Source organism: Arachis stenosperma, chromosome 6 (assembly GCF_014773155.1).
Source record: "Arachis stenosperma cultivar V10309 chromosome 6, arast.V10309.gnm1.PFL2, whole genome shotgun sequence".
Classification (NCBI taxonomy): domain Eukaryota; kingdom Viridiplantae; phylum Streptophyta; class Magnoliopsida; order Fabales; family Fabaceae; genus Arachis; species Arachis stenosperma.
Genome location: NC_080382.1, coordinates 111808165 through 111826598, shown reverse-complemented (window position 1 = coordinate 111826598; position 18434 = coordinate 111808165). Strand labels below are relative to the sequence as shown.

The 18434-nt window shown below is 42.2% G+C and overlaps 1 protein-coding gene and 1 non-coding gene across 2 annotated transcripts; both read right to left on the bottom strand.

Moving 5' to 3' along the window:
- Positions 1 to 1141: 1141 nt before the first annotated feature.
- LOC130934410 (uncharacterized) lies at positions 1142 to 1759 on the bottom strand. Its single transcript, XM_057863990.1, has one exon. It carries the CDS (start codon positions 1757 to 1759, stop codon positions 1142 to 1144), a length of 618 nt encoding a protein of 205 aa, XP_057719973.1.
- A 5594-nt stretch (positions 1760 to 7353) lies between these two features.
- LOC130938509 (small nucleolar RNA R71) lies at positions 7354 to 7459 on the bottom strand. The gene has a single exon (XR_009069674.1). It is a non-coding gene; the product is annotated as a small nucleolar RNA R71 (small nucleolar RNA).
- Positions 7460 to 18434: the final 10975 nt, after the last annotated feature.

Below are 18434 nucleotides of genomic sequence, written 5' to 3'. Positions count from 1 at the left end.
TCGACCGTGCCTCCTCCTGTTCCTCCTAAAGATGTTGCTACTGGGAAAAATTTGGATCCTTTATGACTTTTGTGTACTGTTATAGTCCAACTTGTGGACTTTTGAACTTGTTTATGTTTTTGTAAGTCTCTCTGAGGTTGACTATTTCTGACATTCGGTTGCTTCTTAGCAACCTTTATTTTGAAAAACAAACATTTAAACTCTTGGGCTGCCTTCTAGTCAGCCCTTGAGTCTTTACTACTTTATATTTGAAGGATGCATTTTACTTGATATGTTTAATCAAACCTTTAATACTTGGAGGTTTACTCTAGCAACCCTTGCGAATTTATAGAAGTTCGGTACTTTTCTTGTCCGACCTCCTTGTTGTAGTGTAAGTTTTTTACCCTTGCCCTTTGGATCATGCCTTGCTTTGAATTTATGTTGTCTGTTCTCTGCTTTTGGCGAAGTGATCCTAGTGGCTTGGTGTCTGGGATTTCAGTAACTTGTCCGACAATTTTTTAGTGTTCTATAGAACCTTTTTAGTTAGTTCGAATGACTTCTTTGTAGCCCTATTTCGAGATTGTTCCTTTGTTGAACGAAGCTGTTCCCCTTTTTGCTGAGCATGTTTGAGCCTCAGGTTGTTTTCAACTTCTTTGGCTTTTTATTATTTCCTTGAGGTCGTGCTTGCTTTGAGACGTCGCTCCTTCGTGAGCTTTTTAGTCATGTTCCAACAACTTTTTAGGTAGTGTTCCAAGGGGAACCTTTTCTTTATAGTTTGTTTGGACGAGTTTTTAGCTCTCATTTGTGCTTTTGCTTTTTAAGTAGTGTCTTTTTTCAAGACTTGTACTTTTATAGCTAGGCACTTCTGTCTCGACTTTTTAATCTTTCTTTGGCCTTAGCAAGGTGTCTTCATCCCTTTTCAGTGATCCTTTCATTGGTTTGACTTCTCTGTCGGACATTGTTAAGTTATTTTTAGTAATCCATTTTTAGTCAAACCTCGTCAGGTCGCTTTCTATGGATTACTTTTTATAACTTCTTGCATTAACTTACTTCTATCGCTTTCACCTTGCTAACCTCTTTGTAATCGGGCAATGAATTTGGTTTTCACCTTGCTGACCTTTTTGTAATCGGGTGGTGAATTTTTGCGTTTTATGAGCTTAGATTAATGCGTCTTGGTAGGGTGCCCGTAGACTCGGTGGTATTCGCAATACTCTGTCTGACTTTGTCCTCTTTTATGCTTAATCGGACGAGGGGGCAGGATCTTTTCAGTGTTGCATATCTCTCGGTAGACATCCACAAGGGACACCCTGAGGGGAGTGTAGTTGTGGTATTTTCTAGGTTTTTCAGTAGGCTGGTCTTCTTTTTTCCTGGACTTTTCATCCTTATCCCGAGGTGGGCAGGAGAATCCAGATTTTGAGGTTTCTCCTAGTCGAGAGTTCTCCTCCATGTTAATATACTTTTCTGCCCGTTCTTGTACCTCGTTCAGGGATGTTGGGTGCCTTTTGGATATGGAGTGGATAAAGGGTCCTTCTCGCAAGCCATTAATGAGACCCATGATGGCTGTTTCTGTTGGCAGATTTTGTATGTCCAGACATGCCTTGTTGAATCTTTCCATGTAGTTGTGGAGGCTCTCTCGATCTCCTTGCTTAATTTCTAATAGGCTTGGGGCATGTTTGGCTTTGTCTTTCTGGATGGAGAATCTAGCTAGGAACTTCTTGGCGAGGTCATCGAAGCTCGCTATTGACCTTGGCGGTGAGCTATTGAACCACTTTATTGCCATCTTGGTCAAAGTGGTCGAGAAAGCTTTACAGCGGATTGCATCTGAGGCATACGTAAGATACATCCGACTTCTGAAATTGCTGAGATGATGGCTTGGATTAGACATACCGTCATATAAGGTCATGTCGGGGCTTTGAAGTCCTTAGGGACATTAGCTTTCATGATCTTCTTTGGGAATGGGTCTTGGTCCATGTGGGGGCTACTCTCGTAGCTGGATTGAGTTGTTTGAGTTTTGAGATCAGCTTCAAGCTTTAGGAGCTTGTCCTCCAGCTCTCGACGTCGCCTTGTTTCTCTTCGAAGGTCTTGCTCGGCTTCCCACTGCCGGTCGGCTTCTTGCTCAAGCTGTTTAAGGCGATGCTGTTGTTCCCAGATGGCTTCCAAGATTTCAGTTTTTGGGGTTTGTTTATCTCCCTTTTTTTGAGGTGTATCTTTTGGTGTAGCATTCGCATTCTTATGTAGTGTTCTGTCCTCCAAGCCAGAGTTGTGATCGTTGTCAAGGTTGTCCTCCATGACAACGGGATGACTTCCAGGTTCCCCGGAAATAGCACCAATGTTCCGAGGGTTACCTGAAACTGATGGTCAATCTCGAAGGAGATCTGTTGTGGTGGCCAGAGCTGTCGTGTCCAACTTGCTGGATCTGGTGGTGCTGTTCTTGGTCACCTGAGGGTGGTGGTACCTACAAGAGACTTTGATGCTTAAGTTAGCACGTGCTTTAGGCATGTTTTTGTGTAGAATCAGAGTATGAGTTATACCTGGGTGCTCCAGTGTATTTATAGTAGTGTGGAATGACCTCCCTTGAGATAAGTTAGTTATCTTATCTTATCTTTTGTGGGTGAGTCCCCTTATCTTTAGTCAGCCGCCTTTAGATGGGCTGTGGTCTTCTGCTTTGGGCCTTCTCGGGCCCTTATAGCATCTTGGCCGAGCTCTTTAGGAAGAGGTCGGTCGTTTTTGTCTTCATCCATCCCAGCTCGCATAACTCGACCCATAGTATGAACAGCTAGTATGTTAAATAAGGTTTTATAGTGTTTTGGTAGCTGTTTGGAGGTTTGAAATGCTTGGTTTGGTGCAAGAACTTGGAAAAACATTGAGAAATAGAGCACCATGCCTCGTGTATGTGTGACCCCAAGTTTTTCGACCATCCGCGCGTACGCCTCACCCACGCGTACGCATGGATCCGAAATTTTCACCTCCCATAAAAATTCCAGAGACTTGTGCGCGTTTTGGGAGGGAATTGTGCCTCGAGCACAAAGTCCACCCACGCGTACATGTCACCTCATGCGTATGCGTCGCATCTCTAATTTTTCCATCATGCGTACGCGTGCTAGTGCACAAAATTGTGATCACACTTTTCACAATTCCGCACAACTAACCAGCAAGTGCACTAGGTCGTCCAAGTAATACCTTACGTGAGTAAGGGTCGATCCCATGGAAATTGTCGGCTTGAAGCAAGCTATGGTCATCCTGTAAATCTTAGTCAGGCGGATTCAAATGGTTATGAGGTTTTGATAATTAAAAGATAAATAAAACATAAAATAAGATAAAGATACTTATGTAATTCATTGGTGGGAATTTCATATAAGTGTTTGGAGATGCTTTGTTGCTTCTGAACCTCTGCTTTCCTATTGTCTTCTTCCAATCATGCGTGCTCCCTTCCATGGCAAGTTGTATGATCCTCTCGGAGGAAAAATACCAAGTACGATCTCTACACTAGGTTCGGAATAGGATCTCTCTATCCTTTTGCACACCGTCACTGCGCCCAACATTCGCAAGTTTGAAGCTCGTCACAGTCATCCCTTCCCAGATCCTACTCGGAATACCACAGACAAGGTTTAGACTTTCCGGATCTCAGGAATGCTGCCAATTGGTTCTAGCCTATACCACGAAGGTTCTAACCTTACAGACTCAGTCCGAGGATTAGAGACCCAAGATAGTATACTCCAGCTGTCGTCCAATGACTATGTTGAACATCATGTAGACCGCTTGTGGTTGTCAGGCATGCGGATCTTGGCTAAGCGAGTAATGAAGATAGTGGGTGATTGTCACGGGTCACCCCTTCATTCTGACTTAACTGAATTAAGTACAAGCGTATATCTTGGAGAAGAAGTAAGCGTGAATGGAAAGAAAAATAATAGTACTTGCATTAATTCATGAAGAACAGCAGAGCTCCACACCTTAATCTATGAGGTGTAGAAACTCCACCGTAGAAAATACATAATAGTGAAAGGTCTAGGCATGGCCGTGTGGCCAGCATCCAAATGTGAAAAAATGTCATAAGCTATATGAATACAATAGTAAAAAGTTCTATTTATACTAAACTAGTTACTAGGGATTACAGAAAATAAGTAACTAAGTGCAGATAGTGCAGAAATCCACTTCTGGGGCCCACTTGGTGTGTGCTTGGGCTGAGCATTGAAGCATTCACGTGCATAGGCCATTTCTGGAGTTAAACGCCAGCTTGGGTGCCTGATGCCAGGGCATTTTGGCCAGTTTCACTGACCTTTTCTTTACTGTTTTTCGGTAATTTCATGCATTTTCTTAGGAAATAAGATAGTTTTGGGCAGATATTCACTCAGACCTTGATTCAAGTATACATTGTGCATTTTACATTATTTCATGAAGATTTTGCATGATTTTAATGACAAAATTGTATATTGCATTACCCATGACGTGGACTAGAACTTTGATGCACTCTATTGCTTGATTTCAGGACCAAAGGAAGTAAGGAATGGGAGGTAACTTGCAAAGTTAAGGAGAAAAGTGATTGCCAAAAACACTCTCAAAAGCCATCAATGCCCACATTAAAGAGTCACGTTAACTAAGTTAACGTGAACCCTAACGTGGAGAAGAGAAGTTGAGCCAACGTTAGTGACACTTAACATTGTCACTAACGTTGGCAATTGCTCACAAATGGCCACGTTAGAAGCCACGTTAACCTAGTTAACGTGGCCTCTAATGTTAAAGGGGGAAGAGAAGCCAACGTTAGTGACATTCAACATTGTCACTAACGTTGGCCTAAGGTGCAAAGAGCCACGTTAACTCCCACGTTAGCCTGGTTAACGTGGGAGCTAACGTAAGAGATGGAGAGTTGTCGACAATGTTAGTGACACTCAACATTGTCACTAACGTTGGAGCAACCACACAACCCCCAAGAGCCACGTTAACCTCCACATTAACTTGGTTAACGTGGAAGCTAACGTTGAGGAATGAAGAATGAGCCAACGTTAGTGACACTCAACATTGTCACTAACGTTGGGATGGCTAAGAATGGCCACGTTAGAAGCCACGTTAACCCAGTTAATGTGAACTCTAACGTGAGACCTAGGGGCACACTTGAACGTTAGTGACAATGTTGAGTGTCACTAACATTCTCGAAGGTTGGCAAAAGCCACGTTAGAAGCCACATTAACCTAGTTAACGTAAGCTTTAACGTGAAGCAAGAAGGGGCACACTTGAACGTTAGTGACAATGTTGAGTGTCACTAACGTTCTCGAAGGCTAACAAGGCAACGTTAAAAACCACGTTAACCCAGTTAACGTGGGCTTTAACGTGGGGCAAAGGGGTGCATGGCAACGTTAGTGACAATGTTAAGTGTCACTAACGTTCTCGAACTTGTATTTTCACTAAATGTTAAACACCCCTAACGTCTTGAGCTAAAGTCTCTACCCACTTCACACTTTCTCTCTGCAAGTAAGCCAAGCCCAAATGAAGAAAGGAACTGCTTCAAACTCAAAGATCCAGAGGCCCAAGACTTGAAGAGCTGACTAGAAGCTGAGAAGAGTAGTATATATAGGAGTAGTTTTGAAATAGAGAGAAGCTTTTAGGGGGAGAAGAGAACTACTCTTTGTACTTTTACTTTCTCTGCACTTCTAGCTTAATGATGTATTCTCCATCTTTGAATTTGATTTCGAGAGCTATGAACAACTAAACCCCTTTCATTGGGTTAGGGAGCTCTGTTGTAATTTGATGGATCAATACTAATTTTCTTCTTCTTCTTCTTCTATCTTTCCTTTTGATTTTACTTGAAAGCTTTCGATCTTCATCCAATTGGCTAGTTATCTTGGAAAAGAAACTATTCAAACATGGATCTCTTCGGATCCTTGAAAGAGGAATGAAGAGATTAGCTAGAAATGCTTTCTCATGCTGGACCAAATTGAGTGTGGATGGGTATGTGGCTATAACCCTCTAAGCATTTGATTTGGGAAGTGCATGTGGTATAATCAGTGACCACACTTCATCTCTTCTCATGAGCAATTGACCAAGGAATTGGCTATTGATCAAGATTTGAGAGATTGAATTGCAAGAAATTGTGATTCAATCACTTAAGATTGCCAAGGAGATCAATGAGTGCATTGATTGAGGAAGCGATGAAAATGAAATTGATCCGGAGAATGCAACATCTCCTAAGCCCAATGAACTCCCCATTTCTGATCTTACCCATTCTCTTTAATTTCTGTAATTTACTTTTATGAGCAATTCCCCCATTCCCATTTACAATTCTGCTATTTACTTTCAGTCATTTACTTCCCTGCCATTTTAATTTCTGCAATTATCAACTCTATTCATGGATTTGCTCAACTAGATCATTCCTCTAATTAAAGTTGCTTGATCAATCAATCCCTGTGGGATTCGACCTCACTCTATTGTGAGTTTTTACTTGACGACAAATTTGGTACAGTTGCCGAATGGGAATTTGTTGAGAGACAAGTTTTACCCCGATCAAGTTTATGGCGCCGTTGCCGGGAATTGATTGTGCATCGACAATGATTACATTAGAGGATCACTAGATTGAGCATTTGTATTTTGTTTGATTTAATTTTCTGTTTGGTTAATTTGCTTTCCGTCTTAGTTTAATTCTTCCCCTCCCCTGTTTCTTAGTTTTTCTTTGCTATTTACAATTCAGTTCACTAACCCACTAACTGTTTGATATATTGCATCACTGACACTAACAAGTAATTCTAACAAGATACTTTCTGCATTACTTTTCTTTGCTTGCACTCTGTTGGTTGTATGACAGGGAGAAGAAGCGGAGCTTCAACTTCCTTTGATTCTGAACCTGAGAGAACCTTCTTAAGATTAAGAAGGGAGGCAAAATAAAAACGTGTAGTGGGTGCTGAAGAAGAGGAGGAACACTGTGAAGAATACTTTGAAAAACCATGGAAGACCATCGTGAGGAAGAGGTGCACAACCATGGTGGAGGAGGTAGAGCAAATCCTGGTGGGGAAGATAGAAGAGTCTTGGGCTCTTACATTAACCCAAACCCAGGGAACTGCGGAAGTAGCATCCAAAAACCAACCATCCATGCCAACAACTTTGAACTAAAGCCACAGCTCATCACCCTTGTTCAGAACAATTGCTCGTTTGGAGGAGGTGTTCAAGAAGACCCCAACCAACACTTAAACACCTTCCTGAGAATATGCGACACAGTGAAGTCCAATGGCGTTCAGCTTGACGCCTATAGACTGTTGTTGTTCCCATTCTCTCTCAGAGACAAGGCAACCAAGTGGTTGGAGTCTTTTACAAAGGAGAGCTTGACAACTTGGAATGATGTTATGAACAAGTTCTTAGCAAGATTTTACCCCCCTCAACGAGTCAATCGGCTGAGAGCTGAGGTCCAAACTTTTAGGCAACAAGATGGTGAGACTCTATATGAAGCATGGGAGAGGTTTAAAGACCTAACAAGGAGATGTCCTTCTGATATGTTCAATGAATGGGTGCAGCTGCACATCTTCTATGAAGGACTGTCATATGAATCAAAGAAGGCCGTAGACCATTCATCCGGAGTTTCTTTGAACAAGAAGAAGACCATTGAGGAAGCCATAGATGTCATTGAAACTGTAGCTGAGAATGACTACTTCTATGCTTCCGAAAGAGGGAACACTAGAGGGGTAATGGAGCTGAACAATGTAGATGCTCTGCTGGCTCAAAACAAGCTCATCACCAAGCAGCTAGCTGACCTCACCAAGAAGATGGAGAGAAGTCAAGTAGCAGCGATCACCACTTCAACTCAAGAGGAAGCAAGTGAAGAGGAAGAAGGCACTCAGGAGCAAGCAAACTACATTGGAAATTCACCTAGACACAACCATGATCCATACTCCAAGACCTACAACCCTGGATGGAGGAATCACCCAAACTTTAGGTGGGGTAGTCAACAAGACCAAGGCCAAGATCAGAGACATCACAACTCTAACAACAACACAGCTCCCCAACAATTCACACAGAGAACATACCCATAAAACCACATCAATACATCTCACCCTTCTACTTCTACCCTCAACATACTATCATTTGATGACAGAATCTCTAAGATTGCAACCTTACTTGAAGGCATATGCAGAGACATCCAAGACCGTAAAGCATTCCGAGAGGAAGTGCAGTCAAATATGCAGAATCAAGATGCTGCCATTGAGAAGCTTGAAACACAAGTTGGTTACCTATTCAATCAGACTTCTGGCAACAACAGAAGTAAAAAGGAGGAGTGTCAAGCTATCACTCTTAGGAGCGGGAAGGAACTGAAGGGATTTGACCAGAAGTAACTAGAAGAAGAGTCAATTGACGAAGGAGAAAGGCAAGATGGAGATCAGAGCCCAACTTTTAAAAGTCAAAAAGAAGAAGGGAAGCTGAAGCAGGATGTCCCGAGAGTTCCATACCCTCAGCAATTGAAGAAAAAGGGGGATGACAACCAGTTTTTGAGATTTTTAGAAATCTTCAAAAAGCTACAGATCAGCATACCCTTTGCTGAAGCAATAGAACAAATGCCTCTCTATGCCAAGTTCTTAAAGGAGCTCATGACTAAGAAAAGAAGCTAGAAGAACAACGAAACTGTGATACTGACCGAAGAATGCAGTGCTATCATTCAGCACAAATTACCCCAGAAATTGAAGGATCCAGGGAGTTTTCAGATCCCCTGTGTCATAGGTGAGATCACGGTAGAGAAGGCTCTTTGTGACCTAGGAGCCAGCATCAATTTGATGTCAGTAGCTATGATGAGGAAGATGAAGATTGAAGAGGCTAAACCAACAAAGATGGCCCTACAATTGGCAGACCGATCATTCAAGTTCCCTCACGGCATAGTAGAGGATTTGTTGGTAAAGGTGGGAGAGTTCATATTCCTAGCAGATTTTGTGGTCCTAGATATGCAAGAGGAACCCAAGGCTTCCATTATCCTGGGGAGGCCCTTCTTGGCCACTGCAGGAGCTGTCATTGACGTCCAAAAAGGTGGCCTCACCTTGAGATTACACAATGAAGAGATGACCTTCAACGTATTCAAGGCCATGAGTTACCCACCAGAGCGATTCGAGGAATGCATGAGGTTAGATGCGCTTGAGGAAGAAGTACATGAGGACTTTAAAGAAGAAGAACCTGAAGAGCCAGAGAGGGTAGTAGGGGAGGAATATGAATCAAGTGAAGAGGTTGTAGCAACAAAAATTCATACACAAGAAGCACCCAAGGTGGAAAATCAAAAGTTAGAGGCACCAAAGCTTGAGCTCAAAGCACTGCCACCTACTCTCAAATATGCATATTTGGGAAAAAATGGAAGTTACCCAGTAATCATAAGCTCATCCCTCAACCAGAATCAAGAGGATGAACTACTCCAAGTACTGCGGAGGCACAAGGATGCCATTGGATGGACTCTTGCTGACCTGAAAGGAATAAGCTCAGCCATATGCATGCACAAGATACTGCTAGAAGAAGATGCCAAACCATCCATTCAATCTCAAAGGAGGCTGAACCCAATTATGAAAGAGGTGGTGCAGAAAGAGGTTATGAAGTTATGGCAGGGAGGGGTGATATACCCTATCTCAGACAGCCCATGGGTCAGCCCTGTACATGTTATCCCAAAGAAGGGAGGAATCACTGTAGTTCCGAATGAGAGGAACGAATTAATTCCTACAAGGACCGTCACTGGATGGCGGATGTGCATAGATTACAGAAAACTCAATGAAGCTACACGAAAAGATCATTTCCCACTTCCATTCATGGACCATATGTTGGAACGACTTGCGGGCCATGCATTTTATTGTTTTCTCGACAGCTATTCAGGATATAACTAAATAGTGGTTGATCCTAGAGACCAAGAGAAAACCTCCTTCACGTGCCCATATGGAGTGTTTGCTTATAGGCGCATGCCATTTGGGCTATGTAATTGGTGCACGAAATTGCAATCACACTTTTGCAATCCCGCACAACTAACCAGCAAGTGCACTGGGTCGTCCAAGTAATACCTTGCGTGAGCAAGGGTCGATCCCACGGAGATTGTCGGCTTGAAGCAAGCTATGGTTATCTTGTAAATCTTAGTCAGGATATCAGAAATTATCAGGATTGATTGTAAAAAGCAAAAGAACATGAAATGGTTACTTGTTTTGCAGTAATGGAGAATAGGTTGAGGTTTGGAGATGCTCCATCTTCTGAATCTCTGCTTTCCTACTGTCTTCTTCATCAAACACGCAAGGCTCCTTCCATGGCAAGCTGTGTGTAGGGTTTCACCGTTGTCAGTGGCTACCTCCCATCCTCTCAGTGAAAGCGATTGCATATGCTCTGTCACAGCATAGCGGAATTCATCTGTCGGTTCTCAATCAGGCCGGAATAGAATCCAGTGATTCTTTTGCGTCTGTCGCTAACGCCCCGCCTTCAGGAGATTGAAGCACGTCACAGTCATTCAATCATTGAATCCTACTCAGAATACCACAGACAAGGTTTAGACCTTCCGGATTCTCTTGAATGCCGCCATCAGTCCTAGCTTATACCACGAAGATTCCGATTAAAGAATCCAAGAGATATCTACTTAATCTAAGATAGAACCGAGGTGGTTGTCAGTCACACGTTCATAGCTGAGAATATGATGAGTGTCACAAATCATCACATTCATCCGGGTTAAGAGCAAGTGATATCTTAGAATGGAAGCAAGCATGATTGAATAAGAAACAGTAGTAATTGCATTAATCCATCAAGACACAGCAGAGCTCCTCACCCCCAACCATGGGGTTTAGAGGCTCATGCTGTGGAAGGTACACAATGAAACGTCTAAAATGTTATGAGGTCATAAGGTGCGAATACAATGTCAAAAGGTCCTATTAATAGTAAACTAGTATCCTAAGGTTTACAGAAATGAGTAAATGACAGAAAAATCCACTTCCGGGCCCGCTTGGTGTGTGCTTGGGCTGAGCAATGAAGGAATTTCGTGTAGAGACCTTTTCTGGAGTTAAACGCCAGCTTTCATGCCAGTTTGGGCGTTTAACTCCAAATTTTATGCCAGTTCCGGCGTTTAACGCTGGAATTTCTGTAGGTGACTTTGAGCGCCGGTTTGGGCCATCAAATCTTAGGCAAAGTATGGACTATTATATATTGCTGGAAAGCCCAGGATGTCTACTTTCCAATGCCGTTGAAAGCGCGCCAATTGGGTATCTGTAGCTCCAGAAAATCCACTTCGAGTGCAGGGAGGTCAGAATCCAACAGCATCTGCAGTCCTTTTTGGTCTCTGGATCAGATTTTTGCTCAGGACCCTCAATTTCAGTCAGAAAATACCTGAAATCACAGAAAAACACACAAACTCATAGTAAAGTCCAGAAAAGTGAATTTTAATTAAAAACTAATAAAAATATACTAAAAACTAATTAAAAGATACTAAAAACATACTAAAAACAATGCCAAAAAGCGTACAAATTATCCGCTCATCACAACACCAAACTTAAATTGTTGCTTGTCCCCAAGCAACTGAAAATCAAAATAGGATAAAAAGAAGAGAATATACTATAGACTCCAAAATATCAAAGAAACATAGCTCCAATTAGATGAGCGGGACTAGTAGCTTTTTGCCTCCGAACAGTTTTGGCATCTCACTCTATCCTTTGAAGTTCAGAATGATTGGCATCTATAAGAACTCAGAACTCAGATAGTGTTATTGATTCTCCTAGTTAAGTATATTGATTCTTGAACATAGCTAGTGTATGAGTCTTGGCTATGGCCCAAAGCACTCTGTCTTCCAGTATTACCACCGGATACATACATGCCACAGACACAAAATTGGGTGAACCTTTTTAGATTGTGACTCAGCTTTGCTAAAGTCCCCAATTAGAGGTGTCCAGGGTTCTTAAGCACACTCTTTTTGCTCTGGTTCATAACTTTATTTCTTTTTTTTTTCTCTTTTTTTTTCTTCTTTCTCTTTTTTTTTCGAAAATTATTTATTTTTTTTTTGTATTCACTGCTTTTTCTTGCTTCAAGAATCAATTTTGATGATTTTTCAGATCCTCAATAACAGTTCTCCTTTTCCATCATTCTTTCAAGAGCCAACAATTTTAACATTCTTAAAACAACAAATTCAAAAGACATATGCACTGTTCAAGCATTCATTCAGAAAACAAAAAGTATTGTCACCACATCAAACTAATTCAACTAGTTTCAGAGATAAAATTCGAAATCCTGTACTTCTTGTTCTTTTGTGATTAAAGCATTTTTCTTTTAAGAGAGGTGATGGATTCATAGGACATTCATAGCTTTAAGGCATAAACTTTAAATTTTATTAATTATGGACTAAGACTCAAATATAGATATAAGATGAGACTAAAAATAAAAATAGAAAACAAAACAAGAAAAACGCAAAAAATTAGGCTCCTAATGATAGAGGTTTTCACAGAGTTAGGACTCAACAACCTTGATTTTGAGAAGTGGATGCTCCCTCAGCTTGAGAGGAGAGCTTTTGGCGTTTCATCTCTTGGAGTTCACGCCCCTGCTTCTCTTGTTCCTTCAGCAATTTGCAGAGCATGCAGTTTTGATTCTGCTGTTCTTCCTTCAGTTGCTCCATAGTCTCTTGCAACTTGTTAATAGATGCTTCTAGGTTGGCCCAGTAGCCAATTTCAGGGAATTCAGGGAGGAACTCATGCGCCCTCCTTTTGATAGAGTTGTCTTGCACTTGTCCTTCCATTGACTTCTTGGTGATTGGGTGTTCAATGGGTATGAACTCATCTACTCCCATCTTCACCCCAGCCTCTTTACAGAGCAAGGAGATCAAGCTTGGGTAAGCCAATTTGGCTTCAGTGGAATTCTTATTTGCAATTGTGTAAATCTCACAAGCAATCACATGATGGACTTCCACTTCTTTTCCAAGCATAATGCAGTGAATCATCACTGCCCTCTTGATGGTGACCTCAGAACGGTTGCTAGTGGGCAATATGGAACGCCCAATAAAGTCTAGCCATCCTCTTGCAATTGGTTTGAGGTCTCCCCTCTTGAGTTGGTTTGGGACACCCTTTGAATTGGTTATCCACTTAGTCCCAGGGAGGCATATGTCCTCTAGAACTTGATCCAACCCTTTATCTACTCTCACCATCCTCCTATTGAAGGAGTCAGGATCATCTTGTAGTTGAGGCAATTTGAAGATTTCTCTTATTTTGTCCAGATGAAAGTACATAACTTTCCCTCTGACCATGGTTCTGTAGGTATGGTAAGCGGTTCCAGTCATTCTCTGCTTATCTGTCAGCCACAGATTTGAGTAGAATTCCTGAACCATGTTCCTTCCAACCTTTGTCTCAGGATTGGTTAGAACTTCCCATCCTCTGTTTCGAATTTGCTCTTGGATCCCCGGATATTCATCTTCTTTCAGATCAAATTTAACTTCCGGGATCACTGACCTCAGACCCATTATTTTGTGATAATGGTCTTCATGTTCTTTGGTTAAGAACTTCTCTTGATTCCAAAGATTCTTTGGATTATTCTCTTTCTTGCCTCTTAAATTGGTTTGTTTTCCCTTAGGAGCCATGATATTGATGAATCTTGGCTTAGTGATCACGGAAAAGCACACCAAACTTAGAGGTTTGCTTGTCCTCAAGCAAAAGAAAAGAAAGAAGAGAGAGAGAGAGAGAAAGAGGAAATTCGAATGGTGTGGGTAAAAGGGGTTCCAAACGTGAATTTATAAGGGATGGGAGAAGAGATTTCGAAAAAATAAAAATTTGAAAGGAGATTTGAGAAGATATGAAAAGAAATTGAGAAAAGGGTGAGTTTTTGAAGAAGATTTGGGATTAATTTGAAATAGATTTGAAGAATGGTTTTGATTTGTGAAGATTTGAAAGTGAATGATGAAAGGTTGAAGTGCATTTATGTAGAAGAGTATGGTTAAAAAGAGGAAAGTTTGAAAAAAATTGAGTGGAAAACAAAAATGTGGTCCCCCCACCTTTCTGGCGTTAAACGCCCAGAATGGCACCCATTCTGGCGTTTAACGCCCATTTGTTACCCCTTTTGGGCGTTTAACGCCCAGCCAGGTGCCCTGGCTGGCGTTAAACGCCAGAAATCCTTTGTCACTGGGCGTTTTTCCAAAACGCCCAGGATGCTGCACACCTGGCGTTAAACGCCCAGAATGGTGCCCATTCTGGCGTTTAACGCCCAAAATGGTACCATTACTGGCGTTAAACGCCCAGAATGGTGCCCATTCTGGCGTTTAACGCCCAAAATGCCCCTTACTGGCGTTTTTTCGCCAGTAAGCTCATTTTCTCTGCTTTTTGAGCTGAATCCTTCTGTAACTCTGTGAATTCCTTCATTTTTGATACTTGCCTCTGTAATAACAATTCATACAACCTTCTAATGACTGGGTTGCCTCCCAGCAAGCGCTTCTTTACTGTCTTTAGCTGGACTTTCACTGAGAATCACTCAAGTCTCAGTTTTGAGCATTCCTGCTCAAAATTTCCTTCAAGATAGTGCTTGATTCTCTGTCCATTAACAATGAACTTCTTGTCAGAATCAATATCCTGAAGCTCAACATATCCATATGGTGATACTCCTGTAATCACATACGGACCCCTCCACCGGGATTTGAGTTTTCCTGGAAACAGTTTGAGCCTAGAGTTGAAGAGCAGAACTTTTTGTCCTGGCTCAAAGACTCTGGTTGACAACTTCTTGTCATGCCACTTCTTTGCCTTTTCCTTATAAATTTTTGCATTTTCAAAGGCATTGAGTCTGAACTCCTCTAGCTCATTTAGCTGGAGCAATCTTTTTTCACCAGCTAACTGTGCATCCATATTTAGGAACCTGGTTGCCCAGTAGGCTTTATGTTCCAGTTCCACAGGCAAATGACAGGCCTTCCCATACACCAATTGGTATGGAGAGGTTCCTATAGGAGTCTTGAATGCTGTTCTGTATGCCCACAGAGCATCATCCAAGCTCTTTGCCCAATCCTTTCTTCGGGCCATTACAGTCCGTTCCAGGATTCTTTTTAGTTCTCTGTTAGAGACTTCAGCTTGCCCATTTGTCTGTGGATGATATGCAGTTGCCACTTTATGGCTAATTCCATATCTAACCATAGCAGAGTATAGCTGTTTGTTGCAGAAATGAGTGCCCCCATCACTGATTAGCACTCTGGGGACGCCAAACCTGCTGAAAATGTTTTTCTGGAGGAATTTCAGTACGGTTTTGGTATCATTAGTGGGTGTAGCAATTGCTTCTACCCACTTAGATACATAGTCTACTGCCACCAGAATATAAGTGTTTGAGTATGATGGTGGGAATGGTCCCATGAAATCAATTCCCCATACATCAAACAATTCTATCTCTAATATCCCTTGTTGAGGCATGGCATATCCGTGAGGCAGGTTACCAGCTCTTTGGCAACTGTCACAGTTACGCACAAACTCTCGGGAATCTTTATAGAGAGTAGGCCAGTAGAAGCCGCACTGGAGAACTTTAGTGGCTGTTCGCTCACTTCCAAAATGTCCCCCATACTGTGATCCATGGCAGTGCCATAGGATCCTTTGTGCTTCTTCTCTGGGTACACACCTGCGGATCACTCCGTCAGCACATCTCTTAAAGAGATATGGTTCATCCCAAAGGTAGTACTTGGCATCTGAAATTAGTTTCTTTCTCTGCACATAACTGTACTCTTTGGGTATGAACCTCACAGCTTTATAGTTTGCAATATCTGCAAACCATGGAGCTTCCTGAATGGCAAAGAGTTGCTCATCTGGGAAAGTCTCAGAGATCTCAGTAGAAGGGAGGGACGTCCCAGCTACTGGTTCTATCCGGGACAGATGATCAGCCACTTGGTTCTCTGTCCCTTTTCTGTCTCTTATTTCTATATCAAACTCTTGCAGAAGCAACACCCATCTTATAAGCCTGGGTTTTGAATCTTGCTTTGTGAGTAAGTATTTAAGAGCAGCATGGTCAGTGTACACAATCACCTTTGATCCCACTAGGTATGATCTAAACTTGTCAATGGCATAAACCACTGCAAGTAATTCTTTTTCTGTGGTTGTGTAATTCTTCTGTGCATCATTTAGAACACGGTTAGCATAATAAATGACATGCAGAAGTTTGTTATGCCTCTGTCCCAACACTGCACCAATGGCATGATCACTGACATCACACATTAATTCAAATGGTAATGCCCAATCTGGTGCAGAGATGACTGGTGCTGTGACCAGCTTAGCTTTCAGGGTCTCAAATGCCTGCAGACACTGTGTGTCAAACACAAATGGTGTGTCAGCAGCTAACAAGTTACTCAAAGGTTTAGCAATTTTCGAAAAATCCTTAATAAACCTTCTGTAGAATCCTACATGCCCCAGAAAGCTTCTGATTGCCTTAACATTGGCAGGTGGTGGTAATTTCTCAATTACCTCTACCTTTGCCTTATCCACCTCTATTCCCCTGCTTGAAATTTTGTGACCAAGGACAATTCCTTCAGTCACCATAAAGTGACATTTCTCCCAGTTTAAAACCAGGTTAGTCTCTTGGCACCTTTCCAAGACAAGTGCTAGGTGATTAAGACAGGAGCTAAATGAGTCTCCATATACTGAAAAGTCATCCATGAAGACTTCCAGAAATTTCTCTACCATATCTGAGAAGATAGAGAGCATGCACCTCTGAAAGGTTGCAGGTGCATTGCACAGACCAAAAGGCATCCTCCTATAGGCAAACACGCCAAAAGGGCAAGTGAATGCTGTTTTCTCTTGGTCCTGAGGATCTACTGCAATTTGGTTGTAGCCTGAATAGCCGTCCAAAAAGCAGTAATAATCGTGACCAGCTAGTCTTTCTAGCATTTGGTCTATGAATGGTAAAGGAAAATGATCCTTTCTGGTGGCTGTATTGAGTCTTCTGTAATCAATACACATGCGCCACCCTGTGACTGTCCTTGTAGGAACCAGTTCATTTTTTTCATTATGAACCACTGTCATGCCTCCCTTTTTGGGAACAACTTGGACAGGGCTCACCCAGGGGCTATCAGAAATAGGATAAATAATCCCAGCCTCCAGTAATTTAGTGACCTCTTTCTGCACCACCTCCTTCATGGCTGGATTTAGCCTCCTCTGTGGTTGAACCACTGGTTTGGCATTATCCTCCAACAGGATCTTGTGCATGCATCTAGCTGGGCTAATGCCCTTGAGATCACTTATGGACCACCCAAGAGCTGTCGTGTGCGTCCTTAGCACTTTAATCAGTGCTTCCTCTTCCTGTGGATTTAAAGCAGAGCTTATAATCACTGGAAAAGTGTCACCCTCTCCCATAAATGCATATTTCAGGGATGATGGTAGTGGTTTGAGTTCAGGTTTAGGAGGCTTATCCTCTTCCTGAGGAATTTTCGAAAATTCCTTTGCCTCCTCTGGTTCTTCTTGATCAGGTTGAGCATCTTTGAAGATGTCCTCAAGCTCTGATTCTAGGCTTTCAGCCATATTGATCTCTTCTACCAGAGAGTCAATAATGTCAGCGCCCATGCAGTCATGTGGTGTGTCTGGATGCTGCATAGCTTTTACAGCATTTAACTTGAACTCATCCTCATTGACTCTCAAGGTTACTTCCCCTTTTTGTACATCAATGAGAGTTCGTCCAGTTGCTAGGAATGGTCTTCCTAGAATGAGAGTTGCACTCTTGTGCTCCTCCATTTCCAGTACCACAAAGTCAGTTGGAAAGGCAAATGGCCCAACCTTGACAATCATGTCCTCTATTATGCCTGATGGGTGCTTAATGGAGCCATCAGCAAGTTGGAGGCATATCCTGGTTGGTTTGACTTCTCCAATCAACCCAAGCTTTCTGATAGTGGATGCAGGTATTAAATTGATACTTGCTCCAAGATCACATAGGGCTGTCTTGGTGCAAGTGCCTTCTAATGTGCATGGTATCAGAAAGCTTCCAGGATCTTGAAGCTTTTCTGGTAAGCTTTTTAAAATGACTGCACTGCATTCTTCAGTGAGAAACACTTTTTCAGTTTCTCTCCAATCCTTCTAATGACTTAAGATTTCCTTCATGAACTTAGCATAAGAAGGTATTTGCTCAAGTGCCTCTGCAAACGGAATCTTTATTTCAAGAGTCCTTAAATAGTCTGCAAAGCGGGCAAATTGCTTATCCTGTTCCGCTTTGCGGAGTTTCTGAGGATAAGGCATCTTGGCTTGATATTCTTCAACCTTAGATGCTGCAGGTTTATTCCTTACAGAAGTGGTTGAAGAAGCCTTGTTAGAGGGATTACTATCAGCACTCTCAGGTGTCTGATCTTCCCTTGGCGTTTGAACGCCAGGAATGGGTGGAAAATGGGCGTTTAACGCCAACTTTTCCCCCTTTTCTGGCGTTTGAACGCCAGAACTGGGCAAGGAATGGGCGTTTAACGCCAACTTTCCTTCCCTTTCTGGCGTTTGAACGCCAATATTCCTCTCTGGGCTCTTACTGTCCTCAGAGGGATTTTGAACAGTGGTTTGGTTGTCCTCTGT